The 24,559-nt window shown below is 44.3% G+C and overlaps 1 protein-coding gene across 8 annotated transcripts in view; it reads right to left on the bottom strand.

Annotated features, from left to right (window-relative positions):
* SMOC1 (SPARC related modular calcium binding 1) overlaps nt 1-24,559 on the bottom strand; it is a 150,757-nt gene that overhangs the window by 51,792 nt on the left and 74,406 nt on the right. For all 8 annotated transcript variants that reach the window (XM_005561617.4, XM_015453934.3, XM_005561618.4 and 5 more), the window contains exons 4-5: nt 3,614-3,713; nt 1,469-1,516 (exon numbers count right to left, since the gene is read on the bottom strand). In XM_005561617.4, the coding sequence (XP_005561674.1) occupies nt 1,469-1,516; nt 3,614-3,713 (148 nt within the window). The remainder of the gene's footprint in view (nt 1-1,468; nt 1,517-3,613; nt 3,714-24,559) is intronic.

Raw genomic sequence — 24,559 nt, 5'->3', positions numbered from 1 at the left:
TCCTCCTGCCCTGGGAAGGACCTGAAGAAGCACTTCTCCCCTTTTCCAACCACTTTCTCATTTCTGCCCAGAGGCCCATTGGTCCCTGTTTTCTGGTGGGTGGTGGTAACACCTGTTCCACTTCCACATCTTCTTGGAGCACCTGCATTTGGGGGCAGCAGGTTCTTCAGATCCTTATCTCCTGCATTCAGAGTGGGTGACTTCGCCTCTTCTTCCTGTCCCATGGCATAAGCACTGGAGGCAGGGCCCAGGGCTTTACCTTGGTCTCCCTGCAATTGTGTGTGCACCGGACAAGCCTGTGAACTTCACAATGACCCTCAGCAAGGCCAAGGCTCCACATGGGCCCTGATGAGCATGTAGTTTCCAAGGCCTAGATGCAGGTGGGAAGGCTCAAACTCGGCCTGAGATGGGAGTCCTGGAGAGGCGGCACACAAGATGAAATGCACACCTGCTTTCCATTCAACTACCAGCTCTGCACGTATGCTGTCCTGGAGGTCAGTGGCAGTGAATCTTAAGCCTCCAACTGTCTTCCATCCTAAAAACTATGATCAGCATATTCCAGGGACCTATTGCTCATATTGGCTGGTCCAATAAACTGCCCTCAGACAGATGCCAGCTACGTAACTTGTGGGGCCCAGTGTAAAGTAAAAATGCAGGGCCTCTCGTTCAAAAAGCAGGGAAAAGTGCCACTCAAGGCACTAAAATACAAAGCTTTGTCCTTTATTCCATAGTCTCTCTCTCTTACCTTGTCATGGTGTTATTTTAATTTGCTACTTAGTATTGTCCTAGATAAAGAAAAATTAAAATTTTAAGCATGCTGTGGAAGACACATAGTACACCTCACAAAAGCTTTGTGCTAATGGGGTGACAAGGTTCAGCAGACACTCATGTGATGTGTCTCTCCTCCACTCACTTGCCTCTTCACTGTCCCATGGAACTCAAAGACAGAATTATTCAGAATTTCAGGATAACAACTGCACAGGTCGCACACCCACAAAGCCACCTCACCCTAGTGAAGAGAATCTGGATGTGCTGGGACAATTATGAAGGAGGATCAGTGAAGGGGGAAAAATGTCCAAATGTGCTTACACAACAAGAGAGTCAAGGGCAGACTTGGGCACCCTACCTTCCTCATCCTCTCTGGTTTAACGCTGGCTATACTGGTAGTTGATTGACTGAGCTCCCCACAGAACCAAGACTCCCAGGGCTCACATTCTAAAGGTCCTTCTCAGCTTTGGACTCTATACTCACTCACCTCCCTCGGGAATTCTGGGAGCTTGGTGTCCATCACTGTATGAGCCTTACTTACCTTAGGTGCTTCAGAGAAGAAACATGGAATAAGAATGGAGAAGATGTTCTGCAGGACACATTAGGCTTTCACCCCAAGATCCTTCTATCTCATCTAAGAAATCCTGTTTGGACCATCTTTGGAAGCAAACATTTAGATAAAGCATAAAACTCCACTCACCTTTCCTTCCTGAGTTACCCTGGCTCAAGGGCTTGTCGGTGACTGAACCTTGGGTGAGAAGGGAAACAAAAACATAGCCACTCAGAATGCATTGCGGTTTTCTTTCAAAGAGTTGGCAAAACCTGATATTATGAGTATATGGTCATGTATATATGTATTGTATACACATCTAAGAATATTATATACAATGTCAGTACATATACACATGTTGAGTGGGGTTTGTTTAACATCAATGTCACTGATAACCCAGCACTGCTGAGATGAACTATGATTTCTAGGTTCCCTGGTAACAGTCTTGACCACATTTTTACAAAAGTCCACACTCATATAACTCTCCCGTTGAAAATTCCAATATCTGCCCCTCACATTTACACCCCCATCTCCCCAGCTTCTCACCAGTTCCATGTTCGGAGCCATATTCAGTCAGCAAGGCCAACTGAAAAGAAACTCCCTTTTACTGCAAAGGCAATGATTGACATCCCTTGCTGGTTAGGACAGGAAATCAGCGATTTTCCATCTGCATTAAGTAGAAAATTGTTGGCCCAATTGTACTGAATGGGCCAAAACAGTCTAAGGCATGGAAACAATTTTCTAGACACAGCCTGTTCCTCCAGGAGCGGGTAGCAGGTATGTTTGCCCAAGCATTTGCCCTGCATATACTAGGGTGCTCTGTGCACCCCCTCCTCCAGTCCTGACCCTGTGGCACCTGTCTTCTGCTGAGGTCCAGCCTCACACAGGCAGGGTACAACCGGTGCACCCACAGAAGGGCATCTGTGGAGTCCCGCCAAAAGAAAAGAATCTCTATTTCCCTAATCCATGTCATACTCCTTCTCCACGTACCAGTTTTGTGAGAACTCAAACATATTATCCTGCATGGTTTGTTTCTAGTCGTTTGTTTGCTTTAAATGAAACTTTCCAGGTCATTTGAAAGGAGAGCTAATTCCTGTACCTCCCTACCCCAACCCCAATTAAGGTTTCTAGTTTCCATGTAAACCACAAATAAAGTAAACTTCCCTTTTCGACCTGTAAATTTGGGTTTCCCGATGTAGATTCTAATAGCCCTTTCCACTTTCTTTTTCCTTCATGTAACAGAGCAAGTAGAAAAAGCTATGATAGCAAGACTGTCAGCCTTTGGAATTTCCCATAGGTTTTAGCATAATGTTTTATACTTTGTTTGCACTTAAAATGAAAAATAAGAAAATCAATAAAACCCTATGCACACAGATAGGAAGAAATATGAATCAGCTGATGGGTGGGACAGGCTTTTTTGAGAGAGCTGAGCCACACAGTGAATTAAGGGAGTGACTCAGAGTCTTTTACCATCTGAACGGAGGTGGACACTGTGGGGCTTGTAAAAATCCCTAATCCACAATCCCATGAAATGGACCTAAAAGCACAATTTCTCTGCTTATTAAGTTGGGAATAGAAAGGACTTAATTTTTGCTATGGACTAACCCAACGGATCACTATAAAGCAATAGTTTGCTAACTTGTTTAATCATCAGAATCACCTGAGAGACTTCATAAAAACAAGGACCTCAGGTCTCCCTCCAGGCCTCCTGGATCAGAATGTACAAGGGGAAGCCTCAATATCTGGGTTCTCTTTAATTTCCCAGATACTGCTGGTGATCAGTCAGATTTAAGGGCCACTGTTATGAAGATTTTCCATTTCTCTACATTACATTCTTCAGGGGTGGTGAGTATATGACACAGAAGCCACCATTCTCCTCTCCTGCTCTCAGGACAGGTTATCACTAATTGATAACCACAGCCTTTGATGCTGAGCTCCCAGGTGGTCTCAAAATCCATCTCAATAAAGCACTTCAAGAGCCACTAGCAATCAGAATCAGCACACAAGCTAGTAACTTACACGCCACCACAGCTCTATGAGGTTACAGCCAGTGCTTAGCATTGAACCAAAAATCTAAACTCAAAATCCGTAAATACACACACACGGCATACACTGCCATACCTTATCATTTGCTGACTTCTGAGCAAGCATGTTAGAGTAGAATCCTCCCTGACCTAGAAAAAGGCTCATCACCACCACCACCAACCTTCTAAAGGTTCTCCCACAAGCTGCAGGAGACCAACCAACGGGTCTCTCTCCAACCCTTTTCATTCTTCCCGCCCCTCCCTACGGTACCTGAACATACAGGAGTTTTATTCTGCACAGAAGAGCCACTGATGGGCTTCCCATCCGGAGTGACACACCAGCAGTACCCAGTGTAAGTATGGCACTGCACCTGTTCAGGGAAGTGAAAACGGAAGAAAACCATAAGTCTCTGTCACAATATCAAGACTCATCTCCAACCCCTTTCAAAGCATCACCCATATGGTGAAAGAGCACCTTCCACCTCTCATCCCCACATCTGTCTCCAGAGTGTCTCTCATGGGTGGTCCAGTCATTGAACAGCACTGGGTACATGTTTGCTGTGGGACGCCCATGCAAACCACAGCAATTCACCCACTTCTTTCTTACTCCTCTTCACACTTTATACCTGCATCATACTGTGTTTTTCCTGAGATGATTCTCACCAATACCTGTACATTTGTTTTCTCTAGCACTGGCATACGCTCCTATCCAATTATAAAAAATTCTAACCCACCCTATTTTTGAGACACAGTTTCACTCTGTCACCCAGGCTGGAGTGCAGTGGCATGATCTCGGCTCACTACAACCTCTGCCTCCTGGGTTTAAGCGATTCTCCTGCCTCAGCCTCCCAAGTAGCTGGATTACAAGCATGTACCACCACACCTGGCTAATTTTTGTATTTGTAGTAGAAATGGGTTTCGCCATGTTAGCCAGGGTAGTCTTGAACTCCTCACCTCAAGTGATTCACGTGCCTCGGCCTCCCAAAGTGCTGGGATTACAGGCGTGAGCCACCGCACCCAGTCAAAAATTCTAACCCTTGAACTAATTTGGCAAGTAAAAGTTGGAATGTCGCCATTGCAGATTGATATGACATTTCTTTAACAAGCAGAGACCAGTGGTAAGCTTTTCTTCTTTGTCTAGCTTTTCCCAGCATCCATTCATAGATCAGCTTGCCTATTGATCTTGTGGCTCTCTTGAGATGAGGGCACACATGATGAGGTTAAGGCAAGGGGGTAAAACCTGCAGGTTTATTTCTAGATGCCCCGCTGCACCACTGTGTGATCTTCCTCAAGCCTCCAAGATCAGGTCTGCCTGCCTGGGAACAGCAAAAAGGAATAAGGCTTTTTGCATCCTTCAGCATAGCTCTTCTTTCTCTTCCAGTAGCTGTCGCCCTACTCACCACCTCCCGCCCCACCCCGCTATCCTGCTTTCAATCTGGAGTTCCTAAACACACAGTGAGGCGTACTTCCCTGCTTAGAATCCTTCAGTGATTCATGTTGGGATCTAGGATAGAGATGAAACTCATTGGCATGCACTCAAGGTCCTCCATGATCTGCCTCCATCTATTCCCGCAGCCTCATTTCATGCCCATGTCCTGGCACACACCCTCCACGCTGGCCACAGAACCCTTTGATGCTCCTAAACACATTCTACTTTCTCCTGATTCTTAGTCTTTGTTTGCTCCAACTATTCCTTTTGTCTGGAATGCCCTTCCCCAACCCATCTCCCACCTACTCCTAATCCCTCGTATTCCCCTCCTCCTTTGTGATACACCTCCTCAAAGCAGTCCCAGCTTCCCCTGCCTCCTTCCTCTGATCCTCCCACACACCCTGGGGCCCCCCAAATCAGAGCCCTTATCACTGTGAGCTCTAGCTGTTGATTTATCCAGTCCACTCCCCCTCTCAAGATTGTGACCCCAGGGACTGCATGCTAGTTATTTCTACATTCCCAGAATCTAACAGAATGCCTGACATTCATTGTAGGTGATTGATGGGTTGAATAAAGGCATCCATTATCATATTTCCTCAATTCTTGGTCTCCATCAATTATAAAATTGCAATGTCAATTTAAACAGCCCCACTACATTAAATGTAGATCTCAATTATAAGATGTGTGCCAATTGCAAAGATATTAAAGTGTGAAGAAAATGTGCCTCTTGAAATCAAGGACATATTGGAATCAAGGCTAGACAGTAATAGCATACAAATTGAGTGGTAAGGGATGGAAGGGAGCAGTGAAACAAGAGATCTGACAGCCTGGGTGAAATCCAAAAGTTATCACAAAGGCAGAAAAGCTATAGAAAGGCTTCTGCTCTTGTGTGGGCACCAAACACTGTCATTTCCCCCAAGACGAGTTGTTTCACCATGGACCTATCAACAGAAATCAAGGATAAGACAAGATAGGGGGACCCTTGTTCCTACCACAAAGGTGCATGTTGTATAAATGAGGCACTTCCCGCAGCTCCTGCATCTGAGATGCTGCTCGGGTCTTCTGATCAATGCCTTTACTCCAGTAGTATGTCCCACGCCCACTTCTTTTCATGGTCATGGTTGCTACCCCAAATGTTCATCCAACAGCAGTATCTTCGGGTCAGGTCAACGCTACTTTCTGAGGAGCCTTAATGGTGGAAAGGAAACAAATCCAGACAGACCTGAATTTGAATCCTGGTCCAGCCAGTTATGAACTGGACACATCACTCAGCTCTTTGAGCCCCATCTATAAAATGGGGATAACAATGTCAAACCTGAAGGTAAGGAAGTCCATTGTTTGGCCCCCAGTGAAGGCCGGATATGGAGTGGCAGTGGTAAGGATTGTTCTCAGCTGTGCCAGAAATGCCTGGCAAGCCGGCCTTTTCAAAGGCCAGATCTCCTCTAGTAACCTCCACAGACTTGGGTGGGAAATGCTGCTAGAAATGTGGAGTTGAGGCCGGGCGCGGTGGCTCAAGCCTGTAATCCCAGCACTTTGGGAGGCCGAGATGGGCGGATCACGAGGTCAGGAGATCGAGACCATCCTGGTTAACATGGTGAAACCCCGTCTCTACTAAAAAAAAATACAAAAAACTAGCCGGGCGAGGTGGCGGACGCCTGTAGTCCCAGCTACTCGGGAGGCTGAGGCAGGAGAATGGCGTGAACCCGGGAGGCGGAGCTTGCAGTGAGCTGAGATCCGGCCACTGCACTCCAGCCTGGGTGACAGCGCGAGACTCCGTCTCAAAAAAAAAAAAAAAAAAAAAAAAAAAAAGAAATGTGGAGTTGATCCCTTCAGACTCCATCCACCTTACAGGGGATATTTCCTAGAGATAGTCCTCGCCAGTGGCAGCAATTTAATGGAGCCTGGCAGGCTGCTTTCTCCTCCTTGGCCTGTAATCACCATATGGAGTGGCAGTGGTAAGGATTGTTCTCAGCTGTGCCAGAAATGCCTGGCAAGCCGGCCTTTTCAAAGGCCAGATCTCCTCTAGTAACCTCCACAGACTTGGGTGGGAAATGCTGCTGGAAATGTGGAGTTGATCCCTTCAGACTCCATCCACCCTACAGGGGATATTTCCTAGAGATAGTTCCTCGCCAGTGGCAGCAATTTAATGGAGCCTGGCAGGCTGCTTTCTCCTCCTTGGCCTGTAATCACCTCTGGGGAAACCTGTCCCAGGAGCTGAATGGCTATGCTGACTCACTCCCAGGGACCTTGACTCCCATGGCCAAGGCAGGCCTCTGTCTCCATGAGGACTGTGCCCTCAAGTCCATCGCCCAAGGCTGTGTCTCTGGCCCGGTGCTGCGCTGCGGGAGCTGGGCACTGCAGTCAAGCAGACTGCAGAGAACGGGCTGGTTCGAAAGCCACCTCCTCTCAAGCATGCACAGAGTCCCAGCCAAGGCTACTGGGGACAGAAGCAAATTCATGAGTAAGAGGCTAAGCCCAAAGCTTTGTTTCTGGGGATATAATCTGACCTCTGGGCTCAGAGGGTCCACATTCTCACTGAGTGTGCCCATTGTATCCCAGTGGGCACATGAACACTGTCTCCCAGCCCCCAGCTGGCCCAGAGGCCCAAACACAGCTCCTTTCTCTGCAGAGCCCTCAGCATTTTTCTCAGTCCAGGCTCCAAAGAAGAGAGCCCATATTACAAAATCCCAGTCTGGGAGCTCCTTCCAAGTCCTATAAAACTGAAATCGAATGAGGAATTGTTGCCACGTGCTTGTGAGGGCTGGGGTATACAATAATGGGCACGCCTGCCCCAGGTGTGCCACAGGGGTGGGGACAGCCATGGGCAAAAGGCGGCACAGAAGACCCCAGCAAGGTCTCAGATCCAGGAGCTGAGGGAAGTGGCCGAGCACAAGCTCTTAGCTGAAGGAGCCTCGAGTGAATCAGCCCATGATTCCACAATGAGAGGTTGTTTCTAAGTTGTCTAGGGAGTTTTCAAGGTGACTTCTTGCAGAAAAAGAAGTTACATGGAGACAGTCTGCAGCCAGCCTTCCAGCACTTCCCAGCTCCACCACTTAACTCCTTCTGCAGCCTTGAAAAGCTTTTTAATCACACTAAGCCTCGGCCTGTCTATCTTTTTAAAAAGGGAAGATAATCATGACAATAATACCTATCTTAGTTGTTAAGAGAATTAAATTTGATAATGTAAATAAAGCACTTAGCTCACAGGGTAAGTGCCCAGTTAACTTTCAGCTATTTATTTTTATTATCATTGTGTTATATTTTAGCAAACTATCTGTACACTCAAAAATGCCAGAGCCAGATTATCTGATGAGGACAAAAGAACATCCTATTCTGAGCAGCCTGAGGGGAAGGGGCAGTCTGAAGTCAGCAAAACGTTTGAAAAGGTCTGGGTGGAAGAAGAAGATGTTTGTTTTCACATAGAAATAGTTCTATTGCCAGCAGAGGAGAGAAACGTTTCTTGCAAAAAAGCAATCAGGGTGTAAATTCTTTGAATTGATGGTTTCTATATAAATGATCAAGATGTAAACTCTGCCTGGCTTAGCTTCCTCCCTTGTAGATTTATCCTTTTAAATTAATAAGTAATACCCTTCCTTTTTCCCTAAGAGCCTCAAGTTGGTCAACTTTCAGACTTAATCTCTGAGAAAAGCCCAGGCCAAGAGGATCCATGAGGCAACTGGCCATTTCAAATATCTCCCTGTGCAGTTCGCAAAACTCAGGGTTGTTCTTGCCCAAAAGGTACAGATATAGATAGTGAAATCTGCTCCTGTCCCACTCTGAAGCATCCTAGGAAAGCTGAAGTGTCAACAGATGGCTCTTCCTTAAGGGACAAAACGTGTTTACTCATCAACCTAAGTGAGGTTACCTTCTGCTTATATTGTAACTATATCGTAGAATATAACAGGGGGCGGGGGGCGCCGTGGGCGGGCCGGGTGCGGTGACTCATGCCTGTAATCCCAGCACTTTGGGAGGCCGAGGCAGGCAGATCACTGGAGGTCAGTAGTTCAAGACCAGCCTGGCCAACATAGTGAAACCTCATCTCTACTAAAAATACAAAAATTAGCAGGCATGGTGGCAGATGCCTGTAATCCCAGCTACTTGGGAGGCTAAGGCAGGAGAATTGTTTGAAACCGGGAGGTGGAGCTTCCAGTGAGCCGAGATCACACCACTGCACTCAAGCCTGGGCAATAAAGTGAGATTCCATCTCAAAAAAAGAAATGTAACTAGGGGTCCCAAAGGTCCTTTAAGGCAGTGTGTTCCTAGATAAGTAAGTTTCATCTCTGACTCATACACTTTAATATTTTTGGCAAGAAGCCCTTTACATAAACAGCCTAGTGGTATATTTCAGGCCAACCTCCATCCAAATAAAGACAGGCCTGAATTATTTTAATCCTGCTAATCTTCAACATTAGCCCAAATTCTGAACACCTGGAAGGATGCGGCAGGCTGGCACTCCCAACAAGGCAGGGGAGCAACCGATGAGCAGAGAAACGTCAGCTCCTGGGGGTAAAGCAAAGTCAGGGAGCAAAGGGGAAGAAAGCACAGACAGAAATGGGGCCGACAGATGAACAACGCGTATAGACAACTATCACCTGCAGGTGCCGTGTCCAGTGCAAAAAATACCACCTTCCACTTTCGTGATGGCTTCTCAGTCACCATCGAAGGTCTATGCATTATCTCACTTGGGCCTCAAAGCCACCCTTTGTGCAAATCTTTTATAAGAGAGGTACAGAGAGCAGAAGTTATTTGTTCAAAGGTCACAGCTAGTTAATAACAGCACAGGACACTGGAATCCCAATATTCAAGCAATCATAAAATTTCAGAACTGATGGACTAGAAAAAGCCTTAGAGGTCACCAATCTAACCCAAACACTTCACAAATGAGGAAACTGAGGCCCAGAGACAGAGTAGTAGTTGGCTCCCAGTACCTTGTCCCAGCAGATGGAAAGTTCTCAGACCTTGAGGAAGGAGGAAGAGACAGGAAGTGGCCGCAAGCGCTGATTGTCTGAGGGAACTGACTGAGTATCTTTGGGCCTTGTAATTTTCTGGAAAATAGAACTCTTTGGGGTCATGTAAATATGCCCACCAGGGAGGCAGCTGGAAGAGAGTCTTTTGCTCCCATTTCAATGAGAGGCCTTTTCTGGAGTAGCATTTGGGCCTCCACCTGCTGTGGGCTGCCCTGCTTCCCCTGGGATGTTCTCTGGGGGTTTCTATGGCAGGTGTGAGGCCTCACCTCCCAGAGTTGCTTCTTTGTTGCTTGTTCTTTCACTCTCCTACCAATCACCCCTGCTTTTCTAGGAAACCAGAGAGGAAACCAGTCTCTCTGCAGGTGCCCACTTTCTTCTCTTTTCTCCAGAAACGTGAGGCTGCTGTTCTCTCCACTTTGATACACTGATGAATGAATGCAGCTTGTGTTCTGTGAGGTGTGAATAGACATAATGAGGGATAAAAGTATCCTCTGGCCAAATAACTTTCAAAATATTGGGTTAAACAAAGTTAAAAGATTTCTTTACTGCAGAACTTCTTCTAGTTTTACATCAATTAATGATTTATCCCTAAGAGAAAGATACCATTTGCAGCAATTCCTAAACTTATTAAACTAGGGACTGATATAGTTTGGATGCATGTTCCCAAATCTCATGATGAAATGTTATCCCCAATGTTGGAACTGGGGCTTGGGGGGAGGTGACTGGATCATAGGGCTGGGTTTCCCATGAATGTTTAGCACCACCCCCTTGGTTTTCATGATAGTGAGTTCTCGTGAGATCTGGTCGTTTAAAACTGTGTGGCACCTCCCCTCCCTCTCTCCTGCTCCTGCTCTGGCCATGTGATTTGCCTGCTTCCCCTTCCCCTTACGCTATGATTGTAAGTTTCCTGAGGCCTTTCCAGAAGCGGAGCAGATGCCAGCAGCATGCTTCCTGTACAGCCTGCAGAACCATGAGCCAATTAAACCTCTTTTCTTTATAAATTACCCAGTCTCCAGTATTTCTTTGCAAGAATGGACAAATGCAGGGACCCTCCCCTAACTTTTACACAAGGAGCATTGGACAGAACTACTGTTCGCTGAAACATGCTTGAGGTCGGGGGAAAAAGCAGTATAATGAACTACAAGGCCTTGCTGTATTTTTTCACTTTGCCCCATCCTACTTTTCTGCAGTCTAGGTATCAGGCTCTCAGTTTGCTATGCTTGAAATAATTTCCTTCTGGTGACAACCCCTCCTCTCTTTTTGCAATGCTTTGTCAAGCTATGTATTTGCTAAGGAATCCATCCTGAATTGCCTCGGAACTTCAAGGACAACTGGGATCCCATGGAAGGCATGGCGCCTTCTCACCCTGTGGCTTCATTTCTCCCTATCTATCTCTTTGTGCTTCTTTCACAAAATAGAAATCACGAACCATATGCAATGGGACAGGCTTGATTCAGCATGCCTGGTAGCAACTACAAAACATGTCATGAAAGGACCGCTCTCATGTATATGAACATTTCCTAGTGGGAAAAGATTCAACTACAAGTAAAAGGAATGTGAGTATTTTTCTAACTCTCTTTTGGCAGTGAGAGTATGAGACTGTTTTTTCTTTTTAATCTGCCCATTACTCTAAATCGGTTAGCAGGGTTTTTGGATTAAGCTAATCCACAGTGAAATTTAAACATCTTGCTGTTGGTCCTACTGATGGCTTCATGTCAGAGCAGTATTTTCAGCTGCTCTGTTTTCCTTTTGGCTGCATTCCCTACAGGATGTCTGAGCAGTTGTGGTTTTCCATGGGTGCCATGGGCTCTGGCTGGAAGACTGATCACCTGAGATGGCCACTTATGTCCCCATCCCCAAGAACATCTCTCTCCATCAGAAGCTGCTGGAGAAGATTGTTTGTTGGGTATGGATGAGAGTCACCTGGAGAGCTCATGAAAACGTTGCTGGGCCTCACCCACAGAGCTTCTGCATTCATTGGGTCTGGAGTCATCTGGAGCTTTTGCACTTCTAACAGGTTCTCTGGTGATGCTCTTGCTGCTGGGTCCAGGGACCACACTTCAAGAGCCACTGTGTCAAAGGAGCATCCCACCCACTTTCTGGCACTTATCATGAAATACCCAAGAAACAAGTACTTTTTTAGGTGAGAATTTGGGAACAAGGGGCCTTGTGACCCTATTTCTTTCCAAAGCTTTTATATTCCCAATGTTTTAATGACATGGTATTTTAATGCATGAATCTAGTGATTGCAGTATTAAATCTTCTGGGTGATTTCACACATGGACAAGAGTTTGACTGCAGTGAGAAGTGGGTAAGGGGGAAAGAAGGAAGGGATGGTGTAATTCTTTTGGTCTGTCTAACATGAGCTGTCCTTTCCTCAGTTTGGAACACATTATCGCACAAATCTTCTCCTCATCTTTAGTCAGGTTTGACTGAGAAGCAACAGGAATAGAAGGGAAAACATGGTTTTGGAGACAAAAAGACCTGAGTGTAAATACCATCTCCACTGCTAGCTGTGTGACTTCAGCAAAGTCACTTAACTTCTCTGAGCCTATCTACGAAATAGGGTTCATGGTACCACTTTGAAGATTATTAAGAAGACAAAACGAGATATACCAAGCATCTAAAACAGTGTAGATATAGGATATGCACTCAGCACATGCTGATTTTATCCTTTTCCCCTGCCCTTTTGCAGATGATCTAGGCCAGGGGTGTCCAATCTTTTGGCTTCCCTGGGCCACAATGGAAGAAGAAGAACTGTCTTGGGCTACATATAAAATACACTAACACTAACAATAGCTGATGAGCTTTAAAAAAATCTCATAATGTTTTAAGAAGGTTTATGAATTTGTGTTGGGCCTCATTCAAAGCCATCCTGGGCTGCATGTGGCCTGTGGGCCATGAGATGGACAAGCTTAGTCTAGGCCATAGCCTGAAAGCACTTCTATTCTTGTTGGCTGTAGACATTGTCTCCCACTCTATGCCACGTCTAGGGAGGATTGCCTATTGGGGAATGAATAATTTTTCCTTTAAGAATATTTACCTCATCTGCCAGAATTTAAGAGGAGATACAGGAAAGGAAGCTAATCCTTCAATTTCAAATCCTCCTAAATATGGGAGTCTTCGTCAACTGCATTTTTTATGAGTTGATGGCGTGACGTGGCTGCCAACATGGCATGAGTTAGGAGTGGTGTGTTTAGAACAAGAGACGGCCTTGTTCTTCCCCAGCCTGCTCATGACCGCATCTGAAATCTTGTGTCCAGTGTGAGGAAGGATGCTATAAGGAAGGCCCTATAAGAAGGGCCTTGGCAAATTAGACTCAGAAGAAGGAGGCCAAGAGGAAAGATCTATAAATCCCTATGATATGGGAATGAGTGCTAGAACTAAGGATTTCTGCCAAGGGAAATAAATTGTTGGCTGAAAGAGAAGATTTCACAAGGATATAATGGTGTCCATCTTCAATCCATCTTTCTGTGGATTCTGTAATTCCCATAGCTAGAACTGAAGTCATCTGTTGGAAGTTATAGGAAGACAGCTCTCAAGTCAAGGTAAAGAGGACTTTCCAACAAAATAGTCCCAAAATGCATTATGGATTTTGTCATCATGGAAATAAGCTTCCTGTCTCTGAGAGCAATCGAGCAGAAAGTGGACGACTACTTGGGGAGAGACTGTAAGTGGAACCTGAGCCCTGGATTGCAGTGGGGTAGGGAGAGGAGGGAGAGGATGAACCAGATGTCTCTGAGGTCCCCTTTAATCCAGAAGGTCCGTAATTCTACAACCCTTCTGTAAGATGAACTTTTGCTCCTAAAGAGTAGGGTGATTTATAAACTAGTACCTAATTGTCAGTGTTAAGACCACCATTCCAATTATATGGTGAAGAATATTTTTTGTATTTTCCAAAAAGTTTGAACAGCATCCCCCACAATGGACATATAAAGACATTTGGAACACCCGAGTGTTAGGGCTCCAGGGACCCAAGGAACTTCACTGTCTTCACTCCTGTTCCTCTGTGTGGTGCCTAGAATGATCCGGGTTTTGTAAACAGCAAATATGATACCTCTTGTTCCCTTAATTTTATTTCTATCTTGGGGGGTAAGTATCAAATATATTTTTATGTTTAAAAAAATACCTAATAAGCAAGTCCCTCATAAATAGGAGCTTTTACTCCGATGAGAACTGTGAGAAAGCTGGCTGGTGGGGAGCACAAAGGTGGCCTGCAGGAGTGGAGCCTTTCCTTGCATCTCCTATCTGACTTCACTTTTAATAAAACTTTCCTGTCTTCACACCTCCCACCTGAGTTCCTATTATTCTTTCCTATTTTGACATGGAAAACAATTTTGATCCCTTTTGCAGAAGAGTTTAGTTGACTGACCTGCTGGGTCACCTCCCAGCATGTTACGTGCACTCACAGCGCAGTGGCAAAAGCCCTAAATGTGTGTCTTAATGGCTCTGCCTGGAAGTTTCCTGAGTAAATGTCTGTTGTGGACCTACTGTGTGCCCAGCCACCTGATTGGACATTAGCTCTTGTCTCATAAAATCCTAAAAAGTGGCATTTTCCTCCTCAGAAATCAATTGAGCCCCCTTCCCAATGTAGGAACACTCCCTCCCACCCCATGGCACGGCTGATGGATGTCCACTTGGTCTCTGCTTGCCCACTTTCCGGGATGGGAAGTTAAGTCCTCTTTGAGTCAGACATTCTGTCTGTGAGCTATGCTAATTGTCACAAGTTCTTCCCTATTTCGAGTCAGAATCCTACTTTTATATACTGTACTTGGTGATGCCGGGTCAGCGCTGTGGGACCACACATAAAACACTATTATCATTCACAGACAAAGGTTTGGATCTGGCTCTCAGGTATCCCTTTGGTCATCTTTTTACTATTATTATCATTATTATTATTTTTGAGATGGAGTCTTGCTCTGTCACCCAGGCTGGAGTGCACTGGCACCATCTCAGCTCACTGCAACCTCCACCTCCTAGGTTCAAGCGATTCTCCTGCCTCAGCCTCCCAAGTAGCTGGGACTACAGGCACGCGCCACCACACCTGGCTAATTTTTTGTGTGTTTTTAGTAGAGATGGGGTTTTGCCATGTTGGCCAGGCTGCTCTTGATCTCCTGACTTCAGGTGATTCACCCACCTTGGCCTCCCAGACTACTGGGATTACAGGCGTGAGCTACTGTGCCCAGCCTGGTCATCTTTTTATCCATCCTTTGGTTGTTATCTCCAGCTCCATTGGACATTCCTCACATCATTTCCCAACTTTACTCACCTGAGTCACCCTCCTGGAGATGCCCTAGTTTGGCAACATCACTTTAAGAGATGGCAATGTCTCTTAGAGGGGCAGTGTGGAATCATGATTAGAATCAGGAATTCTGGAGCCAGGGTACTTGGGTTTGAATCCTGGGTACTTGGGTTTGACTCTGCCACTTGCACACTGTGAGACCCTGGGCAAGCTACGCAGCTTCTCTGTGGTTCAATTTCCGCATCAACAAAATGGGAATGCAATAGTGCTTATAGTGAGGACTGAATAACTTAACATGTGTCAGGCAAATATAAAACAGCCTGGAACCTTGTATATAGGTTAAGAAAGTGGTATTGTTGATGACAATGATTATTATCTAAAAAAGAATAGCAGAGCCTGTAATTCCAGCACTTTGGGAGGCTGAGGCGGGCGGATCTCAAGGTCAGCAGATCGAGACCATTCTGGCTAACACAGTGAAACCCGTCTCTACTAAAAATACAAAAAATTAGCCAGGCGTGGTGGTGGGTACCTGTAGTCCCAGCTACTCAGGAGGCTGAGACAGGAGAATGGCGTGAACCCAGGAGGTGGAGCTTGCAGTGAGCCGAGATTGCACCACTGCACTCCAGCCTGGGCAACAGAGTGAGACTCTGTCACACACACACACACAAAAAAAAAAAGAATAGCAGAGAGAGTGACTGAAGCCTCCCATTACTGAGCCTCTCCTCTCCCAGAGACAGCAGGAAAGCCAGAGCACGAGGCTTCCATCTTTCCCTCCCTCCCAAGTATACTGCATTGCAGAAGAGCAGCTGCAGATACCGCTCAGAGCTCACTCCTTTCATTTCCACAATAGACAAATTGTAGGGACAGAATCACCAAGGGCTATGGGGAGCTCAGATGCCCAGCTGGGAGCACCCAAACCTTGCATACTGACTCCAAAGCAAATGATGCCAGCCAATCTGAGAGAGGACTCACAGTGGCCATTCAGCTAGAAAACAGCCATTGAAGAGCAGGACAGAGCAGAGAGTGGGATAGGCGAGTCCCCAAAGAACACAATGGAGACAGTGTTCTGAGCACAAAGCGTGCTCCATCCACCCTCATCTTATCACACATCCTTGCACCTGATGGGTGATGGGGGCATGGGGACCAGTTCTCCCATTGAAAAGATGATAGTAGAGGCTCCCAACACATGCAAGAGATTAGACCAGTCACTTCCTAGACAAGTCCTTCCTGCACATGAATGGGTCAGACCCTGCTCTTGCCATCATTGACAAAATTAAACATTAAATTTCATAACTGCATAACTGAGATTGTTTACTCACTGCAAATTATATGCTACCTGGACCTCCCACAGGAAGGCAAAAGTAAGGTCCCCTTGGGAAGCTGGCTGCTGGCTGCTGCTCACTGGGGCTCCAGCTTCTACCCTCCCAGATCTTGATGTGCTGAGAACTTTAATGCCCACAGAGGATACGCCAGTGGGGGAGGGGCGGGGCGGACCAGCACAAGCCCATCACTTTACTCAGACAGGCAGCAGCATTTCTCCTCTACAACTTCAAGGCTCCCTGCAACCCAGAGTTTCTAATTTGAAAAGGAATTCCCTTTCCTGCTTATAGATTCAAAGAAGTATTAGCCTGTCAGAGACTGAGAGCTCTTAGAGATATACAAGGCTCATTTGATGGTTCTAAAAAGTTTCCTACCCCCACTTGGTACTGTTCTCTCCCAACCTTTCCCTTTTCTTACAAATATCATGCCAAGGGTACCGACATTGTCCCAAAACCTAGGACCACAGCACAGGGTACAGGTTCCTGTGCATTGCCCCTACTAGATACTCTGCCTTGGTGAGTAGAGCCAGCACCAACCCCATACATGAGTGCATAACAACACTCATCTCACTGTCCAATTAAAAAGAAAAAATAAGTATTCAACTTACTACAAGGTTACAGTGATCAGGAGAGTGTGGCACTGGCATAGGACTAGACATATAGATTAATGGAATCGAATTGAGAATCCAGAAATAAGCTGATTTCTGACGAGAGGACCAAGACAATTCAAGATGGAAAAACAGTCTTCTCAACAAGTAGTCCTGAGATAACCGAATATACACATGAAAAGGAATGAAGTTATAACAAATAAAAGAGAAAAAAAAGATAAATTGAACTTCAAAACTAAAGCTTTTTGGCCAGGCGCAGAGGCTCACGCCTGTAATCCCAGCACTTTGGGAGGCCAAGACAGGCAGATTGCTTGAGCTCAGGAGTTCAAGACCAGCCTGGGCAACATGGCAAAATATCGTCTCTACAAAAAACACAAAAATTAGCCCCGCACAGTGGCATGCACCTGTAGTCCCAGCTACTCAAGAGGCTGGGGTGGGAGGATCACTTGAGCCCAAGAGGCTGAGGTTGCAGTGAGCCAAGATGGTGCTACCACACTCCAGCCTAGGTGACAGAGTGAGACTCTCTCTCAAAAAAAAAAAAAAAAGAAAGAAAAAGAAAAAAAAAACGAAGCTTTTGTGCTTCAAAGGAAATTATCGAGAAAGTAAAAACACAACCCATAGTATGGGAGAAAATATTTGTGAATCATATATCTGATGAGTCTTGTATCTAATGCCCAGTGGCTCACGCCTGTAATCCCAGCACTGTGGGAGGCTAAGCCAGGCAGATTACTGAGGTCAGGAGTTTCAGACCAGCCTGGCCAACATGGTGAAACCCCATCTCTACTATAAAAATACAAAAATTAGCTGGCCTTGGTGGCACGCGCTTATAATCCCAGCAATTCCAGAGGCTGAGGCAGAAGAATCACTTTAACCCAGGAGGCAGAGGTTGCAGTGAGCCAAGATGGTGCCACTGCACTCCAGCCTGGGTGACAGAGTGAGTGAGACTCTGTCTCAAATAAAAAAAAAAAAAAAAGAAAGAAAGAGTCTTGTATCTAGAATACATAAAGAGCTCTTGTAACTCAATAATGAAAATGTGAGTAACTGAATTAAGAAATGGGAAAAGGATCTGAATAGACATTTCTCCAAAGATATAGAAATGGCCAAAAAGCACATGAAAAGATGCTTGACATCATTAGTCATTAGAGAAATGCAAATCAAAACCACAATGAGATACCACTTCACATCCACTAGAAAAGATACTAATAAGAAAGATGGAAAATAACAAGTGTTGACAAGGATGTGGAGAAATTGGAACCTTCATACATTGCTGGTGGGAATGTAAAATGGTTCAGCTACCTTGGAAAACAGTCTGTCAGTTCCTCAAAAGCATAAACATATAGTTACCATATAACCTAGCAATTCTACTCCTAGGTATACGCCAAGAGAATTGAAAATAGATACCCACAAAAAAAAATGTATGTAAATGTTCACAATAGTACTATTTATAACAGCCAAAAAAATGGAAACACGCCGGGCATGGTGGCTCACACCTGTAATCCTTTGGGAGGCTGAGGTGGGCATATTACTTGAGCTCAGGAGTTCAAGAACAGCTTGGGCAACATGGCAAAACCCCATCTCTACCAAAAGTACAAAAATTTAGCCAGGTGCGATGTTGCACACCTGTGGTCCCAGCTACTCAGGAGGCTGAGGTAGGAGGATCGATTGAGCCCGGGAGGTGGAGCTTGTAGTGAGTCCAGATCATGCCACTGCACTCCAGCCTGGGCAATAGAGTGAGACCCCATCTCAAAAAATAATAAAAAATAAAAATAGAAACAACACAAATGTCCATCAGCTGATGAATGAATAAATAAAATGGGATATATCTACACAATGGAATATTGTTTGACAATAAAAAGGAATGAAGTACTGATTCATGCTACAACAAGGCTGAGCCTTGAAAACATTATGCTGACTAAAATAAGCCAGGCAGAAGGACCAAATATTATTATTCCAATTGTATGAAATGTCCAGAATAAGCAAATCATAGAAATAGAAAGTAGACTAGTAGTTGCCAGGGACTGAGGAGAGAGGTAATGGGTACAGGATTTCTTCTTGGGTGATAAAAATGTTCTGGCATTAGATAATGATGACAGTTGCACAACTCTGTGAATTTACTAAGAACCACTCCATTGCATATTTTTAAATGGTAATTTTTATGGTGCACAAATTATATGTCAATACAGTTATTTTTTTTAAAGAACAAATAAAAACAGGTGGCCAGCCCACAGACCACAGTTTGCCAACCTCTGAACAAGTTCAATTCTTCCAGTTTACAGTTGAGCAAACCAAGAACCTAAAGAGGAAGAAAACTAACATCTGCTAAGCAACAATTATGTGCTAAATAGAAGACATTTTGTATAAATTTTCATTGTACATTAACTGGTTGTTTGGAACAAAAGCAATTCACTGAAAAACACATGTAAAACAAGTAGTAAGATGCTCAGGACACAGTAGATGTTCACACTGTAACAATAATATGTTTTTTGAGCATGTAACAAAAAAGGAAAAAGAAAAGCAATAAGTGCCCAACAGTGGGGTCCATTGACCATTTATGCCATCTGTACATAAAGGATGGGCTTGAATTTTTAGCTTTTAACTGCTTTGAAAAAAAAAAGCTAGCATTGTCCACAGACCAAAAGGCAGGAGGTCTTTATAAAGCAGGGCACCACCCACTAAACACACTTTTTCTGCAGCATCCAAAGGGGCCAACTGTGGCTGAAGAAGCTCAGAAACATTCCAGCTCACAGATGCACCCCAGGTCTCAGTACTGCAGCTAGAGAGTCCTCTACACTGCCTGAGAGAGCCACACTGTTGCTCTAGGCAAGATCTTCCCACATGAAGACACAAAGGCCCATGGCCCCTGACTCCTGTTAGACCTCCAGGCTCATCAAAGATAGGGCAAACCCCTTCCACCCTACGAGGATGTTCAGCCTGCCAGCGTTTCACCAGTCCAGGCCAACAAAGGTTCACAGTTCATGTCAAGCATCCAGACCTTCAGTACTTGCTGGGAATGTGAAAGAAGAAAGACCAGACAGTAAACCAAGGTGTTCCCAGGGCAAGCTAGTCACACGACTCGAGTCTACAGGGGCGACGTCAGGAAGATGCGGTTCTATACTGTGGAGTTGGGGAGCTAAAACGGAACAATAAGATCTGCTTCATAGCTCAACTCCAGGCACTTAGGAAACAAGTGTGTATTTCCCTAGGTTTTAGGAAATACAATAGTAAGAATTACAGAAATAACAGTAGAGCCCACTGCCTTTGTCAAAAAGTCATAGAACATTTTTTAAGCTTCCAACTTTAGAACAAAGCATCATCAAGAAGAAATTACATCTCCCCAGACCCCTATATGCAAGGGATCCATGGACATAGAACCCTATTTGCAATGACCTCAAGAAATTAAAAAATCAGGTACGTGTGTGTACTGTTGGAGGGAAGTAGTGGTTAGAATAAGAAAATGGGAAAAGTGGTAGTGCCCATACAGCTATATCAAGAAAGATTGTTCCTGGACCATGGAGCTCAAAGACAGGAAACATAACACTTTTTTTTCCACACAGATATAACATAATGAATAGAGTTTTATATTCTATATTATTAGAACTATAATCCATCTACACAAAAAATTTAAATGTCTTGGGAATGAGTCTGATAACAAACCAATAATCAACCACATCGTTGCTCAACATTTATGGAAAGCGATGTGGTAGTATGCATCAAATACCTTTAAAAAAAAAGGCCTTTGACACAATAGACAGTTGCTGGGAAGTTAATCCCCAAATTTTCAGGATTCATGATACATTCATACAATGAAATACAATGCAGACACTTTTTAAATGAGATAGTGCTGTATGTAACTTACTGGGAAATAAGCTCATAACATAATTAGCTAAGAAAATATTATAAAACAATACATGACATCACACCATTCTTGTCCGAAATAATGACAATAAGTACACACAAGGAAAAAAAATCTGGAGGGTTAGACTTAACTGTTGCTATTTCAGGGGGATGAAATCACTGGCTTAATCTTTCTACCTTATATACTTATTGTCAGAATTTTTTTTAACAGAATGTGTGTAGCTTTTCTATTTAGAAGAAAATGAAAATATTTATTGTCTTAATTATCTGGTTAATTAAATCCCTAATACACACACATACACAAATACATAAAATAAGCCTCTACAACACATGCCTTTAGAGGGTGCATAGTGTGGCTATGTCATTTGTTTAAGCAATTTTCTAGTATCGGATATTTAGGTTGTTTCCAAATTTTTGCCACTATAAACAGAACTTGGATTGTAATCCTCGTGGCTAAATAGTTTCATATATTTTTAGTTACTTCCTTAGAATAAATTCCTAGAATTGGAATTGCAGGCCCAAAATATGGACACGACTGAAGACTTTTGACCCACATTGCAAAATTATCCCATTAAAAAGTCAGTGCCAATTTACTTTCCAAACTGCAAAGGAAGGGTACCCTTTTCCCTTTATCTGACCCTGAATATCATCATCTTTTCCCAGTTTTTGCTAATTTAGTAAGCAAAAGCATTCATCATCATTTTTATTTGTATTTCTAAAATGACAAAAGAAGGTAACATCATTCGGATTCACTTATTGACTATTTATTATTATTGTATGATCGGTTTATTGCTATCTCTTGCCCACATTTCTACTAGAATCTTTTTCTTTCTGAATTGCAAGAATTCTTTACATAAGATTAGCTCTTTGTTGTTAAGGCTAATGTGTGTTGTTTGATTTTAGTTTAATTTTTCTCTTTTTAGAAATGGGGTCTTTCTATGTTGTCCAGGCTGGAGTGGAGTGGCTATTCACAGATGCAATCATAGAGCAATACAGCCTTGAACTCCTGGGCTCAAGCAGTCCTCCTGCCTCAGCTTCCCAAGTAGCTGGGACTACAGGCTTGTGCCACCATGCTCAATTCTGCTTTTAGTTTGGTTTAAGGTGTTTGTGTCCAAAAACTTAAAATTTGTATATATTTTCCTAACAATAAAAAACATTCAGAATTCCAAATAACTGACTTATAAATGAGCTTTTGAAATATTATTGTTTGAATGTTGTCTTTTATATAGTTACTTTATCATATGTCTTAATCTCTTTTCTGCATGTAAACTCCTTGAAGGCAGAGGTCATGACATTTTTTTGAATCCTCCCTAGCAACCAGCACACAGCCCACAATATAGCAGAGCTCAAAAACGTCTGGGATGAAAAGATATTATGCCTGGGGATTTGCTTTGAAGCAATCCAGTTTGGGGGCAGGAGATGGAAATGAGGTAAAAATGAAACAGAATTGGCCATTTGTTAATCATTGCTGAAGGTGGGTGATGGGTATATGTTCATTATATTATTATTTCTACCTTTTTGTATTTTTTTAATTTCCATAATCAAAAGATTGTGTTTTTTAAAATGTTTGTTTCATTGATTGGTCAATAGCATTAGAAAGAGAATTTCTGGCCAGGCGCGGTGGCTCAAGCCTGTAATCCCAGCACTTTGGGAGGCCGAGACAGGCGGATCACGAGGTCAGGGAATCAGGTGAAACCCCGTCTCTACTAAAAAATACATAAAACTAGCTGGGCGAGGTGGCGGGCGCCTGTAGTCCCAGCTACTCGGGAGGCTGAGACAGGAGAATGGTGTAAATCCGGGAGGCAGAGCTTGCAGTGAACTGAGATCCGGCCACTGCACCCTAGCCTGGGCAACAGAGCGAGACTCTGTCTCAAAAAAAAAAAAAGAAAGAGAATTTCTGCAACAACAATGGTGATACAAATGGAATACATATGTATCAAGGCCACTTCTGTAGCCCAAAAAAGTTAAGAGCACAGCCTTCGGTATTAGGCAGGCTTGAGTACAAATTGTCTTAGGCCCTCCATATTAGGCAGGCTTGAGTACAAACTGTCTTAGGCCCTCGATATTAGGCAGGCTTGAGTACAAACTGTCTTAGGCCCTCGATATTAGGCAGGCTTGAGTACAACTTGTCTTAGGCCCTCGATATTAGGCAGGCTTGAGTACAAATTGTCTTAAGCTTAGGGACCTCAGGTCAGCTATTCGACGCCACTGAAACTCCATTTTTCTTTATAAATAAGGGCATTAATAACTATCTCAAAAGGTTGTAGTAAAGATTAATGAGTGTAAAACACAGGGCCTAGCACCTGATAGCACTCAATAAAAAGCGGGCATCATTGTCATTCAGTGATACACACACTTGTCAAGCTCCAGCCAACACAGCCTGATGGTGACAGCCCAACACCCTTCCACTACAGCTGAGATTTCAGTTAATCAGCTTGGGCACCAGACAACTGCTTGGCAGAGGACTTGATAGAACAGATGTCAGGAGTTGTGTTCCGGATACCCAGAACAGAAAACAGATAAGACCATAGCAAAGGACAAAGCCTATAGCTCCTGACCTTACTCAACAGGTCCCCAAAGAGGCTAAATTCCACATCTCAAGGAGGCAATCGAGAAACAAGAGTGATGAAGTCCTTACGAAAGTGGTTTGAAACTTTGATCAAACATTGGCATCACCTGGGGAGCTCGAAAAACCACAATGTCTGTGTCCCACTCCCAGATTTTGATTTAATGGTCTGGGATATGGCCTAGGTTTCAAGACCTTTAAAAGTCTAACATGATCTAATGTACAGCTTTAGTGTCGCTGCTGTAAAAGAAAGCTGAGCCACTCCTGTGTGTGAGTTGGGGCTGGAGGTAGGGAGGGAAGAGGACAAGGGAAAACAAAGGGAAAGAACAGAGGCCAGCGAGTCCCACATGAAGCCCATTAAAGCCAAGTCAGTCATGTGGTCTCAAGCTGTGTCCCATGCCAGACAAATCCAATCCCATTAGAGTCCCATCACTCCCCACATAAGCTTCAAGAGAGGGTTATTGTGTAATCATTCACAGGGCTAAAATATGTGACTAATACCGGGATGCGTGCATATCAATATTCTAAAGAATATTAAAGCAATGTCGTTTATCTCTGGGTTTTGGTCTTGGGGGAAAAAAAACCGCCCAGCTAAGTGATGGAGGTTGGAGAAAGGAGAAAACATCCATCTCCTGGCATTTTGGCAGCCTGTCAATGTGACTGAAGCACACTCAAAGAGGCAGCCTTATTTTGTGACGTTATTGCAGTGTCTTTGATCAGCGGGAAAAGCACATCCATTTCAATCACTGTAGCTGGGATGGACCTGCTGCCTGGCTGGCTGGCTGCCCACCAGGGTGAGCTAGCCTTCAGCCTATAGACACATGGCAGTGCTTAGCATGTCAAACAAATGAGGGGGTTCTTAACTATCTACACAACTCTTGCGGAACGTCAGGGACTCTCTCGTTTACCAGTTTAGCCTGGACTAATCTGGAAGTTCCTTTCCCCCAGTAAACACCACCTGGTCTGGCCTGGCCTCATCAAAACAAAAGCTGGCCAGTGGGCTGTCTGTCATGAGGTAGCCATCACTTCAGAATCAGGAGGGCAGGGATCAACCGTTCCTATAAGCGACACACTCAGGATTACACAAGCCTGGAGAAAGAAAAAGCCAATGGCAATGAACTCCACTCTCCTCCTTTACCTTCACCCTGTCTCAGCCCCAAACTGATTTGAGAGAAGTCTGATTCCTCCATGCAGACATGAATTCTTAGCAATGCAGTTTTAAATCTATGCA

Source organism: Macaca fascicularis, chromosome 7, assembly GCF_037993035.2.
Source record: "Macaca fascicularis isolate 582-1 chromosome 7, T2T-MFA8v1.1".
NCBI classification, from domain to species: Eukaryota; Metazoa; Chordata; class Mammalia; order Primates; family Cercopithecidae; genus Macaca; species Macaca fascicularis.
This window is presented reverse-complemented; position numbering and strand designations above follow the sequence as displayed.